The sequence below is a fragment of the Pavona decussata genome, unplaced genomic scaffold (genome assembly GCF_977016875.1).
Source record: "Pavona decussata unplaced genomic scaffold, jaPavDecu1.1 SCAFFOLD_321, whole genome shotgun sequence".
Taxonomy (NCBI): domain Eukaryota; kingdom Metazoa; phylum Cnidaria; class Anthozoa; order Scleractinia; family Agariciidae; genus Pavona; species Pavona decussata.
This window is the reverse complement of record NW_028145711.1, coordinates 707,846-721,940: the sequence shown is the minus strand read 5'-3', so window position 1 is coordinate 721,940 and position 14,095 is coordinate 707,846. Positions and strand designations below refer to the sequence as shown.

The 14,095-nt window shown below is 36.7% G+C and overlaps 2 protein-coding genes across 6 annotated transcripts in view; both read right to left on the bottom strand.

Annotated features, from left to right (window-relative positions):
* Nucleotides 1-1,307, bottom strand: part of LOC146453927 (uncharacterized) — a 251,249-nt gene extending 249,942 nt beyond the window's left edge. The window contains exon 1 of one of the 2 annotated variants that reach the window (XR_014859389.1): nucleotides 591-1,307. Coding sequence is in view for 1 of the 2 variants with exons in the window: in XM_085096055.1 (XP_084952181.1) it covers nucleotides 570-773 (204 nt within the window). In the remaining variant the exon portion in view is untranslated. Of the gene's footprint in view, nucleotides 1-569 lie in introns of both variants that reach the window. The other variant, XM_085096055.1, reaches the window with a different exon arrangement.
* A 1,715-nt stretch (nucleotides 1,308-3,022) lies between these two features.
* Nucleotides 3,023-14,055, bottom strand: LOC146453926 (uncharacterized). Of its 4 annotated transcripts, none has more exons than XM_085096050.1 (4): nucleotides 13,865-14,055; nucleotides 13,507-13,624; nucleotides 12,262-12,313; nucleotides 3,023-6,092 (listed from the first exon to the last, which is right to left on the bottom strand). In XM_085096050.1, the coding sequence occupies exon 4, from the start codon at nucleotides 6,067-6,069 to the stop codon at nucleotides 5,176-5,178; it is 894 nt and encodes a 297-aa protein (XP_084952176.1). In that variant the 5' UTR covers nucleotides 6,070-6,092; nucleotides 12,262-12,313; nucleotides 13,507-13,624; nucleotides 13,865-14,055; the 3' UTR covers nucleotides 3,023-5,175. The 4 variants fall into 4 exon arrangements, with proteins under 4 accessions (XP_084952176.1, XP_084952174.1, XP_084952175.1 ...); XM_085096048.1 differs by having other exon boundaries at nucleotides 12,266-12,313; XM_085096049.1 differs by lacking the exon at nucleotides 12,262-12,313.
* Nucleotides 14,056-14,095: the final 40 nt, after the last annotated feature.

Below are 14,095 nucleotides of genomic sequence, written 5' to 3'. Positions count from 1 at the left end.
TCTCATTCTAGTGAGATTAAAAGGCTTTTTAAATAATAATAATAATAATAATAATAATAATAATAATAATTCTTTATCAATAAATTTATTCTAAAACGGCATGTACACGAAATGCAAAAGCCCCTTAAGATTCGTAAGCTTTCTTCAAGTCCATCCTTCCTTATTATAATACCATAACCTCCCTTAGGTAGATGTTTACCTCCTATAGGCGGATGTTATGAGTTGGTAAAAATGAAAATATTTATGAAATTCAAGTCAATGATAGAAAAGCTCCTTATGATCCCAAGTTTCCCTGCTAGAGAGTAAGCTTCTATGCCTATGAATTGACTTTTATGATACATAAGTTATAAAATATACACTGTAAGCCACTGTACCTCCCTTAGGTAGATGTTAACCTCCTGTAGGTGGATGTTATGAGTTGGTAATAAAATTAATGAAATGACACTCGGGTCAATGATTAGAAAAGCTCCTGCAAGATTGTAAGTTTTAATGCTTGCAAATAAGCTTTCCATGTGTACGATCGTGCCAGTATAATACATACGATACAAACGTGGTGCTATAAAACGTACCTCCCTTAGGTCGATGTTAACCTCCCGTAGACCGATGTTAACCTCCTTTAGGTCGATGTTAACCTCCCGTACGTCGATGTTACCTGAGCAAATCTTGACTGTTTTCATAGTTCCACGTTTCTTCCACAAATCGAACGTAAAATCCTTGAGGTCAGTGTTCAGACGCCGAGAAACGAAAGTGGAAAGAACTCTGTATTCTACCATAACGAATCCTAACAAACGTTCGAAGTCTTTATTTCCCCGACGTCGTCCGCCATTACTACTGAAAGAGAGTGAATGCAGGTCAATTTCCGGTATAATCGGATCTCGGTTCGTGGCTGCTCCGAAGAATAACCTGATGACGTCACCTCCCTTAGGCCGATGTTATCTTTTCTCAACCCACTAATTCAACCTAACGAGATTGTCATAAACTCGCCAAAACATCTCTGTTATTAGAGAAATTCTTAGTTAGTTTATTATACTCCTATAATAGCTTGCGCTAATCCCAGGAGGTTCTTATTAGGATAGCAATCACAATGAATCCATGAAACAAAGTGAAAAATAATATTCGAAACTTAGCGGTGGACTGGACTTGGATTGGAAAAGTGTAAGTTGAAATCAAAGGTGTAATATTTTGGTAGTATTTAAAATTTGCTGAGTTTTCGTGTTGATTACCAGGAAAGGATCCCAGAACCCGGCACTTATCGGCTTCTTCACACGAAGCGCCATTACATTCTGCGCGTGCCAGAATAGTTGACGATGCAGGAAAAAAGTCAAATTACGGGTAACCACGCATTTATCAGAGAAAATAAAGATTAAATGTGGAAAAAAATCCATATACTGTGACGTATTTTGAAGCTTTTTAATGTTATTGTTCCCTAATAGCTCTGAAACTGCTTTGTAACATTTTCTTTTTCAATTTCAATAGCTCTTTCTAAGATCTGCTTTTCACCTCATAAACTGCAATCTCGTACCCAGAGTCTTCTTTCCCCTTGACTTGAGGCACGAGATTGTCATAAACTGCCAAAATTTCTTTGTTTTAGGAGGCACCTGTTTCAGAAAGGAAATCTTCCTGACCTCGTAAGCACAGAGTCTGACAATGTTATCGACCCATAGCCTTCGATCGATTCTCTGACCTCTCAATTCTCTGTACATGCGCAGAAAGAACTGATTGCGCTGTTATGTGCGCGCAAGTGAAACCTAATTACTATGACGTCATAAAGAGATTGAACGCGCGTTTTGAATTTTCGTAGTTTACAATTTCTGTTAAACACAACAATATGGAACGAAAAATATTGACAATTCAATATCGTCAGCCCCTTTCGCTGGAAAGGTTACTCACCCAGTCTGTTCAGGCGAGGGCTTCGTCTGCTGTACCGAGGTGGATGGAAATCAGATAAGATTAAAATGTTTGAGATGATTTAAGTAACTTTTGTTCTCTTTACAAAATTCTTGGCACAACTGGTTGTGGAAGTTGTCTTTACATCACTTAGAAAATGAAATTTCATGATGAAAATGCTTGCAATTACTCACTTAATGATTTAGCTTTTTCAAATTAAATCAAGAAATAGTTACCAACGTACAATCCAAAACTCTGCCTTTTAGCATTGAGTTTTTGCTTGGTCTTTGTTAAATCAAATACGACAAAAGAAAATTGAAGACTATCGTCATTGAAATGCGACCATTCAACTGGTGTCTGGCTGCATTTTTTACTCATCTGGAATAGGTTTAGAACAGATACTTGTTGAATAAAACGTCAATAAAAGAGAAACAACAAAGTTCTCAATAAAACTGCCATAACGGTGTAAACGAATCAAAGTTTTATGGAGTTGAGTGGTTGTTTGAGTGCGTCTTACATCATATACCTCACCTTCCCTTTCAGTGTTTCAATGGTCTTATTAAGTGTTTGTCGGTGCTGGCAGTAACGTTTTTTCTCATAAATCCCGGATGAATCTAACGTAGATTTTCTGTTCATAGATAATCATTTGTAAATAGTTTTTGGGCTAGTGCGTTTTTTTTTTTTCTGGATTTTAATATTTAACTTTAATGGAGGACCTCCCTGGAAACCACGTTTTTACGTGACGGGCGCTTTCTCCTTAAAAATCATTATTATTATTATTATGATTATTATTATTATTATTATTATTATTATTATTATTATTATTATTATTATTATTATTATTATTATTATTATTATTATTATTATTATTATTATTATTATTATTATTACTTCTACTGAAGGCAAACCCTCGCCTTATCAGATTGTAATCTTTCCAGCGAAGTGGGCTTATGATATTGAATTGTCAATATTTTTCGCCCCATAATTTTGTATTTAATAGGAATTTGTAAACTACGCGTGTTCAATCTCTTTATATGGAAAAGAGTAAAATTAGGGGTAAACACGCATTTATCAGAGAAAATAAAGCTTAAATTTGGAAAAAAGTCCATACAACTAATGAAAAATTCTTCTGGTTTATTCACGAAATATAAACATAGCACTATATGCTAAATCATTTCCAAAATAATTCTCAGCAAAGTTTACATGACAAAAGAAATACAGTCATCTCCCTTTATTGCGGACACCCTCGGGGCCGCAAGTTATTGTCCTTAATAGCGAGAGTCCGTAATAGCGAGAATTTATTTCAGTTAAACTTCTGCACTCTATCTTGCATGGGATTTAGCTGCTGTCCGTATTATCGGAGTGTCCGTAATAGCGAGGTGTCCGCAAGGCGAGAGTTGAATGTATAAGCAAATTTTAAAAGTAACATCGCCTCAACAGTAACAGTTTTTTTTTTCAAATATTTTCATGAATTGTCGTTTTTGACTCCTGAACTGGGATTGCATTCAGTCATACTATTAATTCCCAACTCACCCCAGAAAGACGTGTTTAGTTATTAAAAACAGGTTTATCAGAATGGTAACAACATCTCAGAAGAGGGTTAAATGGGAGCATGGATTTATGTTTTCATTGTGCTATAAGGTTGAAGTCAACAAACATCAGTTTAAGCAACACGTTCACGACGAGCAATAACTAGACGAGCTGAAATTGACTGTCCTTTCTTTTGAGTTGAAATTAGGTTGCCCAAAAATAGCCTTATGTACATTTTGTTAATATCCTAGAGCAAGTACTTTTCAAGAATGCGTTATAATCATAACGAAATTGTAATGATTTGACGTCAGATGCAACAGTTAAAATGAAGACAATATAGCAATATTATAAAAGAAAAGTGTATTATTTGATATGTTAAACGATGGTCAAAATACAAAGTGTAACATTTTTGGTGGCAGTGGTGGTTTTATTTTCGTAGGGGGGGAGGGTTCATGCCAAAAAGTATTCTTGATAAGGAGGGCCATGCAAGAAAAGTTCGGGTGGCTGGGGGCGGCATACAATTTCCAAATGACTCTCCCCCAAATCCCACCAGCCTGAAATTCCCACCCTCCAGCCTGAAATTACTTTAGCATGTATTTCTTCCGACGCCAGCGCTATGTTCTAGAGTAGAAATTTAATCTTTGCAAACTTGGTCATGCGAAAACATATAATCACACAATCTAAAATAGTCATTCAAATCACTGACTGGGAAGGATCCGGCGCTCAGTGAATGGCGGCGTAAAGGGTGAAATGTCCTGTACAATATATGTTAACATAAATTGTCTATTGCCGTATATGCTAGAAACAAAGATACTCAATGAAAAACACTTTATCTTTTTATTGATACGTATTACTCACACGGGAAAGAACTTATTAAAGCTCGCTTTGCTAGATCGCAAAATTCGCGTATTGTGCATACCTTACCGATCTTCTGATTGAAACTTCCCGGTTTCCTTTGCTGGCTTCCAAAAAAAAAATCTCATGGTAAATGCATAAGGATCAGCACAAGAACAACGAACCTGTCCGTTCTTCTTGTGGTTATGCTTATGCAAATGTAGCAGGTGTTCTTACTTGCTCAGGCGGCGTATGTGCTTCTGCTTATATCCTGGTAAAAACCAGGCTTTAACCCGTGATTTAGGAATTAGACAATTAGACAATGTTAGACATTGATTCAGCTCTTCGGTCGTCCTTTCCTCTAATCATTTAGTAATAAATGAATGTAAATATATGAAACATATATTTGAACTCCGGATGACAGATCAAATAGAAGAAACATCCTCGAAGTTAGTACGCAACTAAAACAGTTGCAAAAAGAAAGCCTGAAAAAAAATTCAGCCTTGAACGGGATTTGAACCCATGACCTCTGCGATGCAGGGAGGTCTCACACATTCCAACTTAACTCACACTCCAATTATGTAGGTCGCCCCTATCAATACCTAGGGCAATATTTACATAACTAATTGGAAGGTTGACATGCCACACCGATCCTAACACCTATTTTAACGCCTATATTTACAATACACTTGGCACTCTTTGCAATACACTACAGTCGGTAGTACAAATGAAGGGGGACATTGAGCCCCACTCTTCTTTTGCTTCTTGTTATTGGGGTTTGATTGGCATTAAATAGGTGCCAATTTAGTGGGGTATAACTGCACTGGGGTATAATCTTCATATTTTCGTGGTTTCTACTCATTTAAATTTCACAAGCCGCATTCGTTCTACAATAAAAGATATTAGAGTAACCTAAAAGTAAAGTTAATCATTTATCATATGATTTTCATAGTGGCCAAGAAGTAGTGCCGCACTTGTCAACTCCTCTTGACAAATCCAGCAGATGTGTTTTTCATCATGACCAGAGTGGACTTTTATCAAAACGTTAGTTCGTGTGCACGTGTTATCTTGGTTACAAACCGTAGAATCGTTGTGTGACCTCTCGTGTTTTCTTAAACTTCTCAAGTAGCGAAAAAACCTGTTGCACTGCATGCATTCATAGGCCTTCTCTCCAGTGTGAACTCTTTCATGTCTTCTTAAGGCTCCTCTTACACTAAAACACTTGCCACACTGCGTGCATTCATAAGGCTTCTCCCCAGTATGAACTCTTTCATGTGTCCTTAGATTTCCTGCTAACCTAAAACATTTGCCACACTGTTTGCATTCATATGGCTTGTCTCCAGTATGAATTCTTTCATGCTGCCTAAGATTTCCTGCTTCACTAAAACACTTGCCGCACTGTTTGCATTCATAAGGCTTCTCTCCAGTATGACCTCTTTCGTGTCTCCTTAGAGTTACTGCTACACTAAAACACTTGCCACACTGTTTACATTCATATGGCTTGTCTCCAGTATGAACTCTCTCATGTGTCCTTAAAGATCCTGCTCGACGAAACCACTTGCCACACTGTTTGCATTGGAATGGCTTCTCTCCAGTATGAACCCTTTCATGTGTCCTTAGATTTCCTGCTATACTAAAACACCTGCCGCACTGTTTACATTCATATGGCTTCTCTCCAGTATGAACTCTCTCGTGTGTCCTTAAAGTTCCTGCTCGACAAAACCACTTGCCACACTGTTTGCATTGGAATGGCTTCTCTCCAGTATGAACTCTTTCATGTGTCCTTAGATTTCCTGCTATACTAAAACACCTTGGCATCGTTATTTAGTGCTGTTTGCTACCTGAAAGGCAATTAAAAACACCTGAATACTGCCGACAAGCTAAACAAAAGGAATCATGGCGTCAGCATTTTTCCAAAAAAGTAAACATGGCTTTGCATTTGAAAGTCTTTACAAAGCTAAAACGCAGTAACTTACTTTCATTTGATTTGGTTGTTTGGTCATGTTAGTGCCATTTTTTTGGTATTTTACAACGCGCGTTCATGCACAAATACTACATGTTTCTCATTAAATACTGCAGTTATCACCTTGGGTCCCCTGTGCGTCGCTCAACTACTACAATAGAGAGATTTAGCATCGCGTTTACGGCAAACGGCAAACGCCAGGCTGAAATTTTCTCTTTGATGAAAAACAATGAAGCTTTTTTGGTTGAAGCTTATCTCCACCCAGTCGGCGACAGCTATCGAGCAGACACGAAAAAGAGAGAAGTGAGTACGAGAAACACAAGGTTATGCATTTTAGAACAAACAACGGCTTGACGTTTCCCGTTTGGCGTTAGCCGTAAACGCGAAGCTAAATATCTCTAATGTCAACTGTTCAGAAACGTTGGAAACTTTTTCTTTTGTCCTCAAAGCGACAAACATCCTATGATACGTTAAAGTTTTTAAACCTCTTATAAACGGACTACGTTCCACAACATCTGCTTTATCAAATTAGTATGCACCATGCATGCTGTATTATGTATGTACATATATATATATATATATATATATATATATATATATATATATATATATATATATATATATATATATATATATATATATATATATTGTAAATGAGGTTGATTGGCTCTGCCGTCTCTAGGCCTCAGTTTTACAAATAGCTATACAATTTATTTCTTGATTATCTCACAATTAGCACTTTTGCTGTTACGTGACTCATTCACTGAATTTAGGCGGTAAAGTGACATGCATGTAAATGCATACTACTTCAGATGTGAGGGGTCAGTCCATAATAATGCATCTCTTTCAAACAAACCGAAGTATAACATCAACTGCAGTCTAGACCATTCTTATAAGCTTATTAACATACTGGAGGTTCCCTGTTTCCTTCCCCTAATCCTTGAATGCAAGAAATTAGCCATAGTCATCATCATTATCATCATTAACACACTGTATATAAAACTGTTTATGGTTTGAACCCAGCAGTTATTTCATAAGAACGTACATTATGATCATCTGAGTGAGTGTAGTCCTGAGAATGACTGTTTAGCGTGACTTTGAGTGACGTTTCGACAACCTTTGCAGAAGTTATCTTCAGAGTCTAGTGAATTGTGGAACGTCAGTTGGTGGTATATAAGTCTCTGGTTGTTGACCTGATTGGTCTACGAACTCGAGATGTTATTGGTCGTTTGTCAGTAAGCCGTCATGTCATTGGCTGTGAAGACTGAGAAAGTGATTGGTGCGTTTCGATCCGTCTTTTTGTTAATCAAAAGACCGTAGGGGTATTGTTAGTCAAAGGTCTATTGCTTGTCCGTTACGTTGATGCTGTCAATAATTCGTTTGTGTGGTGTAGGTAGTTGTAGGCAACGGTTGAGTGGCGTTTGTCAGAGAAGTTAGTGGACCCAAAAACTCCTACTAGGTAAAAAAGGACCCACAAAAAAAGTCCAAATGCCCAGAAAGTCACCCCATCACCTAAACATTTCTCTCCTGTAGAAGTCCACAATCAATAATTTTACATGTAAACTGAGTTTGTTTCTCCCCATCAGTACTTTATCTAAGGAGTCCCCCTGAGGAAGCACCCTTGACGTTTACATGCACATTTACCTTGCCAATGGTTAGAACCCAGAGATAAAAGGTTTGAGGACAATGATGGATGAAAACATAGGCCAGCATAAAAACATTGCTCAGCTCCTTTAAACACAGCTTTTGGTTTGCCTCTGTGTTGCAGTCAAATCCCTCAGATTCTACTGTCGACAGTGTAACATATCAAACAGATTACTACTGTAATTTAGAATCAAGACACATGAAGGCTGATGACAAAGCTTTTCACAGTTGTGATAATCGACTTGAAATTAGCACAAGCAAGCCAATCTGTGCTGGGGTATGCAAGGCTGCCTTACCATAATCTGTGCCATAATTTATTTCTGGCCTTCTATGACAAATCAAACCCTTCAAAGCAAACTTCTGTGGGTTTTAATAATAATAATAATAATAATAATAATAATAATAATAATAATAATAATAATAATAATCGAATATTTATCCAGGATAACCCTTCAGTATAGAATACTGTTATCAACTGGGTCCTGATGACTAAGAATTAAAAACTTACAAATAAGAATAATTAAGAACTGATATGTAAAAGCAAAACATGCACTAATTTAGAACTACAGTAAAAATTTACAGATAAAAATCGTCCAGGGCTTTCCTGAATAAAAATCTAGAATTAATGCTTCTCTTCTTAAAGGTAAAGAATTAAATGTCGAGGCACCTAAAAATTAAAACTACGGCGTGCAAAATCTAGTTTGACCTTGGGCAGTTTTGCTGCTTTCCCATTGTTTTTGAAATTTGATTGAACACAATTGAGCAACTCAATGCCAGATAACAGTATTTCAAGATTTTCCTTTATGTGTGTAAGCAAGTACAAACATTGGAATAAATGCTATGGTTTATAACTTATTTCACACACTTCGAATCACCCTCAGTTACAACGCTCTCTTGTTAGTGTCTGGAGCAGAGGAAAGAAGAAACGAACCAAAGAAAACACCTGCCCCAAATCACAGAGATTTTGCTCAAGAAATGTTCATTCATGAAGCATTTTCATCCACCAATAGCCCATTAATTAGAGATAATGACAGATTTTCAAAAAAGTTTACCTGTCTCTATAATAAACACGCAGCTCTCACTTAGAGCAATTAGGCCTAGACCCAGGAACATAATTTCCTGTTCATTCAGTCTAATGGCATACATGCATTCTTAAGTCTGTAGACTTGTATAAACAAAAGAAGGGGAAATTTAAACTGGCACAGCACAAACAAACAAAGTCAAGTGAGGCACTTTCAAAAACACAGCTGCAGCTTACAAAGGTTGGCTATTATGAGTTTGCTTTTAGTACTAGGAAAGTAAAAATTACCCCCCTCCCCCCCCCCCCCCCCCCCACAAATGCCCTCTTACTGGAGATCAGCATTCCTTTGCCATCTCATCACCATTTTGCCTACCAAAGTCTAGATAATTGATTTTCACTATCTAGCAAAAGACACAACAGTTACTGGGGATTCAACTGTTTACAAATTTGTTTTCACAAAATACCTTAAACAAAGGTTGAGTTAAAAGAAATACTTTCCACAACCCAGTCAAGAGACACTGTGGAAAAATTGGAATCTAATTTACAAACAATGCAAAACAAAAATTTAATGTAAGTTCATGTAGGTTAGTGTGAGAGTCCACTACAGTGCCAGCTTGTGTTTTTATGTGAAATTTCAATGTAAACTTTCAATGGATAGGAACATCCTCTAGTTTGCTGAAGAGATAGGTTTTTATAGTTTTGCATAACTAGTTTTTTGGCTTTAGAAAAACCCTGCAAAGGTTCATTAAGAAACAAACTCCCACATGTTTATGCTTATCATCAATCCTGAACAAAGACTTTCTAAAACACAGAAACACTTAAACCATTTCATTTTTCTGAAGACTTGAAGTGTCTTGCTTAAAAAAAGTCTTTTCTTTGAAGCAAGACATTTCAAGTCTTCAGAAAAATGAAACGGTTTGAATTTTAGTGTACGATGGTGTCAGCTAGTAGTTTGGACATAATTTCTCTTCTCCGGTGACAGAAAAGAAAATCATTACCACGTGTCATTCAAGCTTGCTCAAAGACAGAAGTAAATCTTAGACCAAGTAACAAACATAAGGATAAATAAGCTTTGTTAAACGAGCAATGTTCCCTTGGTAAAGAAAGTCTACTCAAAACATTTGAAATGACCCATTAAAGGCTGCCTTATTCATCAAGCTAACTTGACCAGTTTCATTATTGAAACGCAATTCACTGTTATGGCACGTGTGAAGATTTGATCTCTAATGCCAATTTCAAATTCTTCAATACCCCACAATTTCTAAGCCTTTTCAAAATATTATTGCAATAGTCCCTTCACTCCCTTGTTACATTTGATACAGCAAATGAGCTCTGATGCTCAGCTGTTACGGATAAAAGCTGAGGTTTTCAGCCACCATTTCTCGATCAAGGAAGCACTATCTGTGCCACTTTTCCTAAAATACAAACCACTCTAACAGGTGAGAGAGTTAATCCGAGCTAATGTGTCTCAGACAAAACATCAACCATGTTTCTTCAAAGTTTCAGCCACAGATTTGGCATGTGTTTACAGAGCATTAATCGATTAGAAATAAATTTTCCACAAGAAGTCTGGAAATCTACCTAACAGGAGATTTGATTTGTCCAAGGTACACAAAGGAAAAAGAATGTAAGCTTCCAGAAAGCAGGCACATGTTTGCAAGAGGGTAATATGACTCCCCTAAAAACGACTGCATCAGAGGCTATACAAATGTCAAATTAAATAAATCTTGCACCTGCCAAACTCCAGATTCCATCCCATGCGCCTTTTCAACCATAACGTAACGTTACATCTGGAACAATCATTCCATTGAACTTAATCAAAGTTTGATAATCCGAAGGAAAATAAAAATCAATCGCAAATTTGGTTTCAATTGCATGTCTGCTGAGTTTCAATCACAAAACATACAATTCAGCTTGTTTATAAAAAGAAACATGTTTTGATGGCTAAACAAACATTCAAATCAATTCAATTAATCAATTCAACTGTAAGGCAGACACCTTCTCGTTGTCTTGTCTCAGTGAAGTTCACATTTGTAACTTAATGCAGACACCTCACCAAGGCAGAGATGACTCTAGACAAATTTGACCAATTGGATGAAGTACGTATTATGCACTTCAGTTAGCTTGACATTAGAGGTACATTATAATGCATAAAGTTCACCATTTTGGTAACAGTAATTATAAAAATAATTTTAAAATAAAATCAGCAGTAATAAAAACAAACAACACTATAACATCTTCATGATGCCATTGGCTCGTCACATTTGAAATAATTTGAAGGGGCATCGAATGGTCTTTGCTAGCATTCAAAAGCAAGCAAGCACTGTGGTTTTTATTGCAAGCACAAGCAGCGACAATATTTGTCTTGCGAGCATCAAGCATTTTTCAAAAAAACACCTTGTAAGCTGCAAATTCTTATTTTTTAATTTCACACTTTGTATTTTCTTATTAAAACGAACCTAGTGGAGTGAGTGACACCTCCACAATGCACACCACTTTTCCATCTTTGGTTTTTACTTTATATGACATTTTACAGCTATTTTTATTGTACTTAATTATCATAATTAGTTCCACCCAATTTAGTTTAATATATAATTTTGGCCTCTATGGTAGCAGTTTTTATCTTGTACAAAAACTGAAGGAGTTCCCCTGTTAAAATAAAGGTTTCTTATCTTCATCCTGACAATAACATTAGTTAACTTATGGTTTTGTCGTATCGAATGGTCTTTGCAAGCATTCACAAGCAAGCAAGCACTGTGGTTTTTATTGCGAGCACAAGCAGTGATCAAATTTGTCTTGCGAGCTTCGATCATTTTTGAAAAAACAACTTGTGAGCAGCAAGCACTGTAAACTTTCCGTCAGCAGCAAATTCTTATTTTTTTAATTTCACAAATGTAATCTTATTAGAATGCGCCTAGTACTCTGAGTGACACCTCCACAATACACACCACTTTTACTTCTTAAATTATGTTTTTGTGATGTGCTTTCAACTGAACTTCACATGATTTACCTTATTACAAGCAATATTTAATTAGAATCCGAACATGCAAGGAATTGCAAAGATTTTGCGAGCACAAGCAAGCGAGCACTGAATTAAATTTTGCAACAAATTGAGCAAAGGCAAAAGCAAAATTTTGCAAGCATTAGATAATTTTAAGGAACCATTCTATACCCTTATTTGACAATGGCATCATGAAGCTTCCAAAATGCTGTTTGTTTTTATTATCACTAATTTTCATTTAAAATGTCATTTAAAATCATTATTGATTAGAACTATAATAATAATAATAAACTTTATGAAGGGGGTTGACAATTCACTGGTAAACATAAGCCAAAATATCAAAAAAAGAGGATATACAGGTGTACAACATATAAAACTTACATACAATGGCTGAATAACAGCAAGAGTAAACACTGGTTCATCACTGAGTTACCTTAAATTAAAAAAATTGTGTTCTGTCAGCTAGTGTAAATAAAGACAGTAGACTACAGAACAAAGGCAAAATTCAGTGAAAAGATTGCTGACCATGGGTGAAATACAGACTAAGCTGACTGTTCTAACCCAATGAGGTTGGAACCAATGAGCCATTATAACCTCCTTTCAGTGCAGAATAAAATGGATTGTAAGGATAGGATCTGAATCATTGTTATAACAGAGTAAAAAATTTAGCTTCCAGTTCTTTTGTTGTGACCACTTCTTGCTGTCCCAAAATGTTGTTTTTCTTATCACAAAAATTTGAATGTTGATCTTCTAAGTTGTAGCTTCTTAGATAGCTATGCAAGAAAAATAATTGAAGGCTTAAGTGTGCTTAGCTTAAGGCTGTGCTTTTGTCATGGTTACACTCCACTCTAGAACTGTCATAACTGGTTTGTGTTGAAGGAGCTTAATATTTTCCTCCTTTTGCTTATGCTTTTATAATAATTGGGAGGTGTACACCTGGGACTGAGTAGTTAACATGAAAGTGTGTTTAATGCATGCATCAACACTCAGTTGAAATGAATGGATTTGTAAGCAAATAAGCAAACCAGAAGAAGACGCGGAGATTAAAGGCACATGACGTTATAATTACTAAAATTGATGTTACATGTATGGTGACGATTTCAAATCTTGGAGAAATCTCAGGTGTTTGCTTCTAATGGTTGACAACAGTTTCGCGAAAGTTTAAATTTTACCCTGCTGTACTATCTTTTCTTTGCATTTTACCCTTGGCATGCAGTCTGTATTTTACTCCGGGGCTGTAGTCTGGAGTCTGAAGTCCACAGTCTTAGTTTTTCACTCACCGAATGTTCTACCATCATTTATAGTACAGTTGTCGAGTTGTTTTGCCCAGCGAACCAGCCAAACAAACCGGCTCATTCGTAAATGGGTAGTTTGGCCGTCAGTTGCTTATAGTTTGCGGGTAGTGAATATCCCAAAAGTAAAATTTTACCCAAATTATAACCATGTCTACTTCGTTAAAGTTTAGATTCCGATACAAAAACTCGACTGTATCCCGCAGAATGCTTGACCTACTCTCTCGAATATCTAAACGTGTTGGTTAAAATCTACCTTTGCTTGCCTCAATGGATGAATGCTCTCACCGAACGATCTCTGCTATAGCTAAAAGTAAATAAACCGTTTTCTTACCTGCAAATGAAGAAATCTTGCCGCTCAATCAATCAACAAACCAAGCACAAACCACGACAACAACAGAAAATCGCACAACAAATCATCAGCGTGACGCTCATACCAACGGGGCGGTTACCTAGCCGGGTGGAAAAATCGTGGACGACATCATAGTGGACTGGACTTCGGATTGGAAAGGTGTTACATTTAGTTGAAACAGAGGCGGCCCAAACTCATGTTACGAAATAAACGTGACTGGTAGCGATCAGTACCGGGCGTATTGTGTTACATTTGAATTTATTTAGGTTTATATGGGAAACCAACGGCTTTGTTTAAAACCGTAGAAATTTGAACGATTTCTCAATAAAATTGACTGTACCTTGACTCGTTGTTGTATTCTTTGTTCCTTGTCCGTTTTTCAAGTCGACTGGAAGCGGTTTCGAGGAGTTATCGTTTCTGTTGACATCCACTCCTAAGAGAAGGTCGTTTTGGCTGATTAGATCTCCTGTGAGATCCAACGTACAAGCAACCAGGATCTTCATTCACGGCTTTTGTAGTTTAAAGTTTTCATTCACCCGGATCGCCATTTTGAGTATCGCGAAGACCCTGG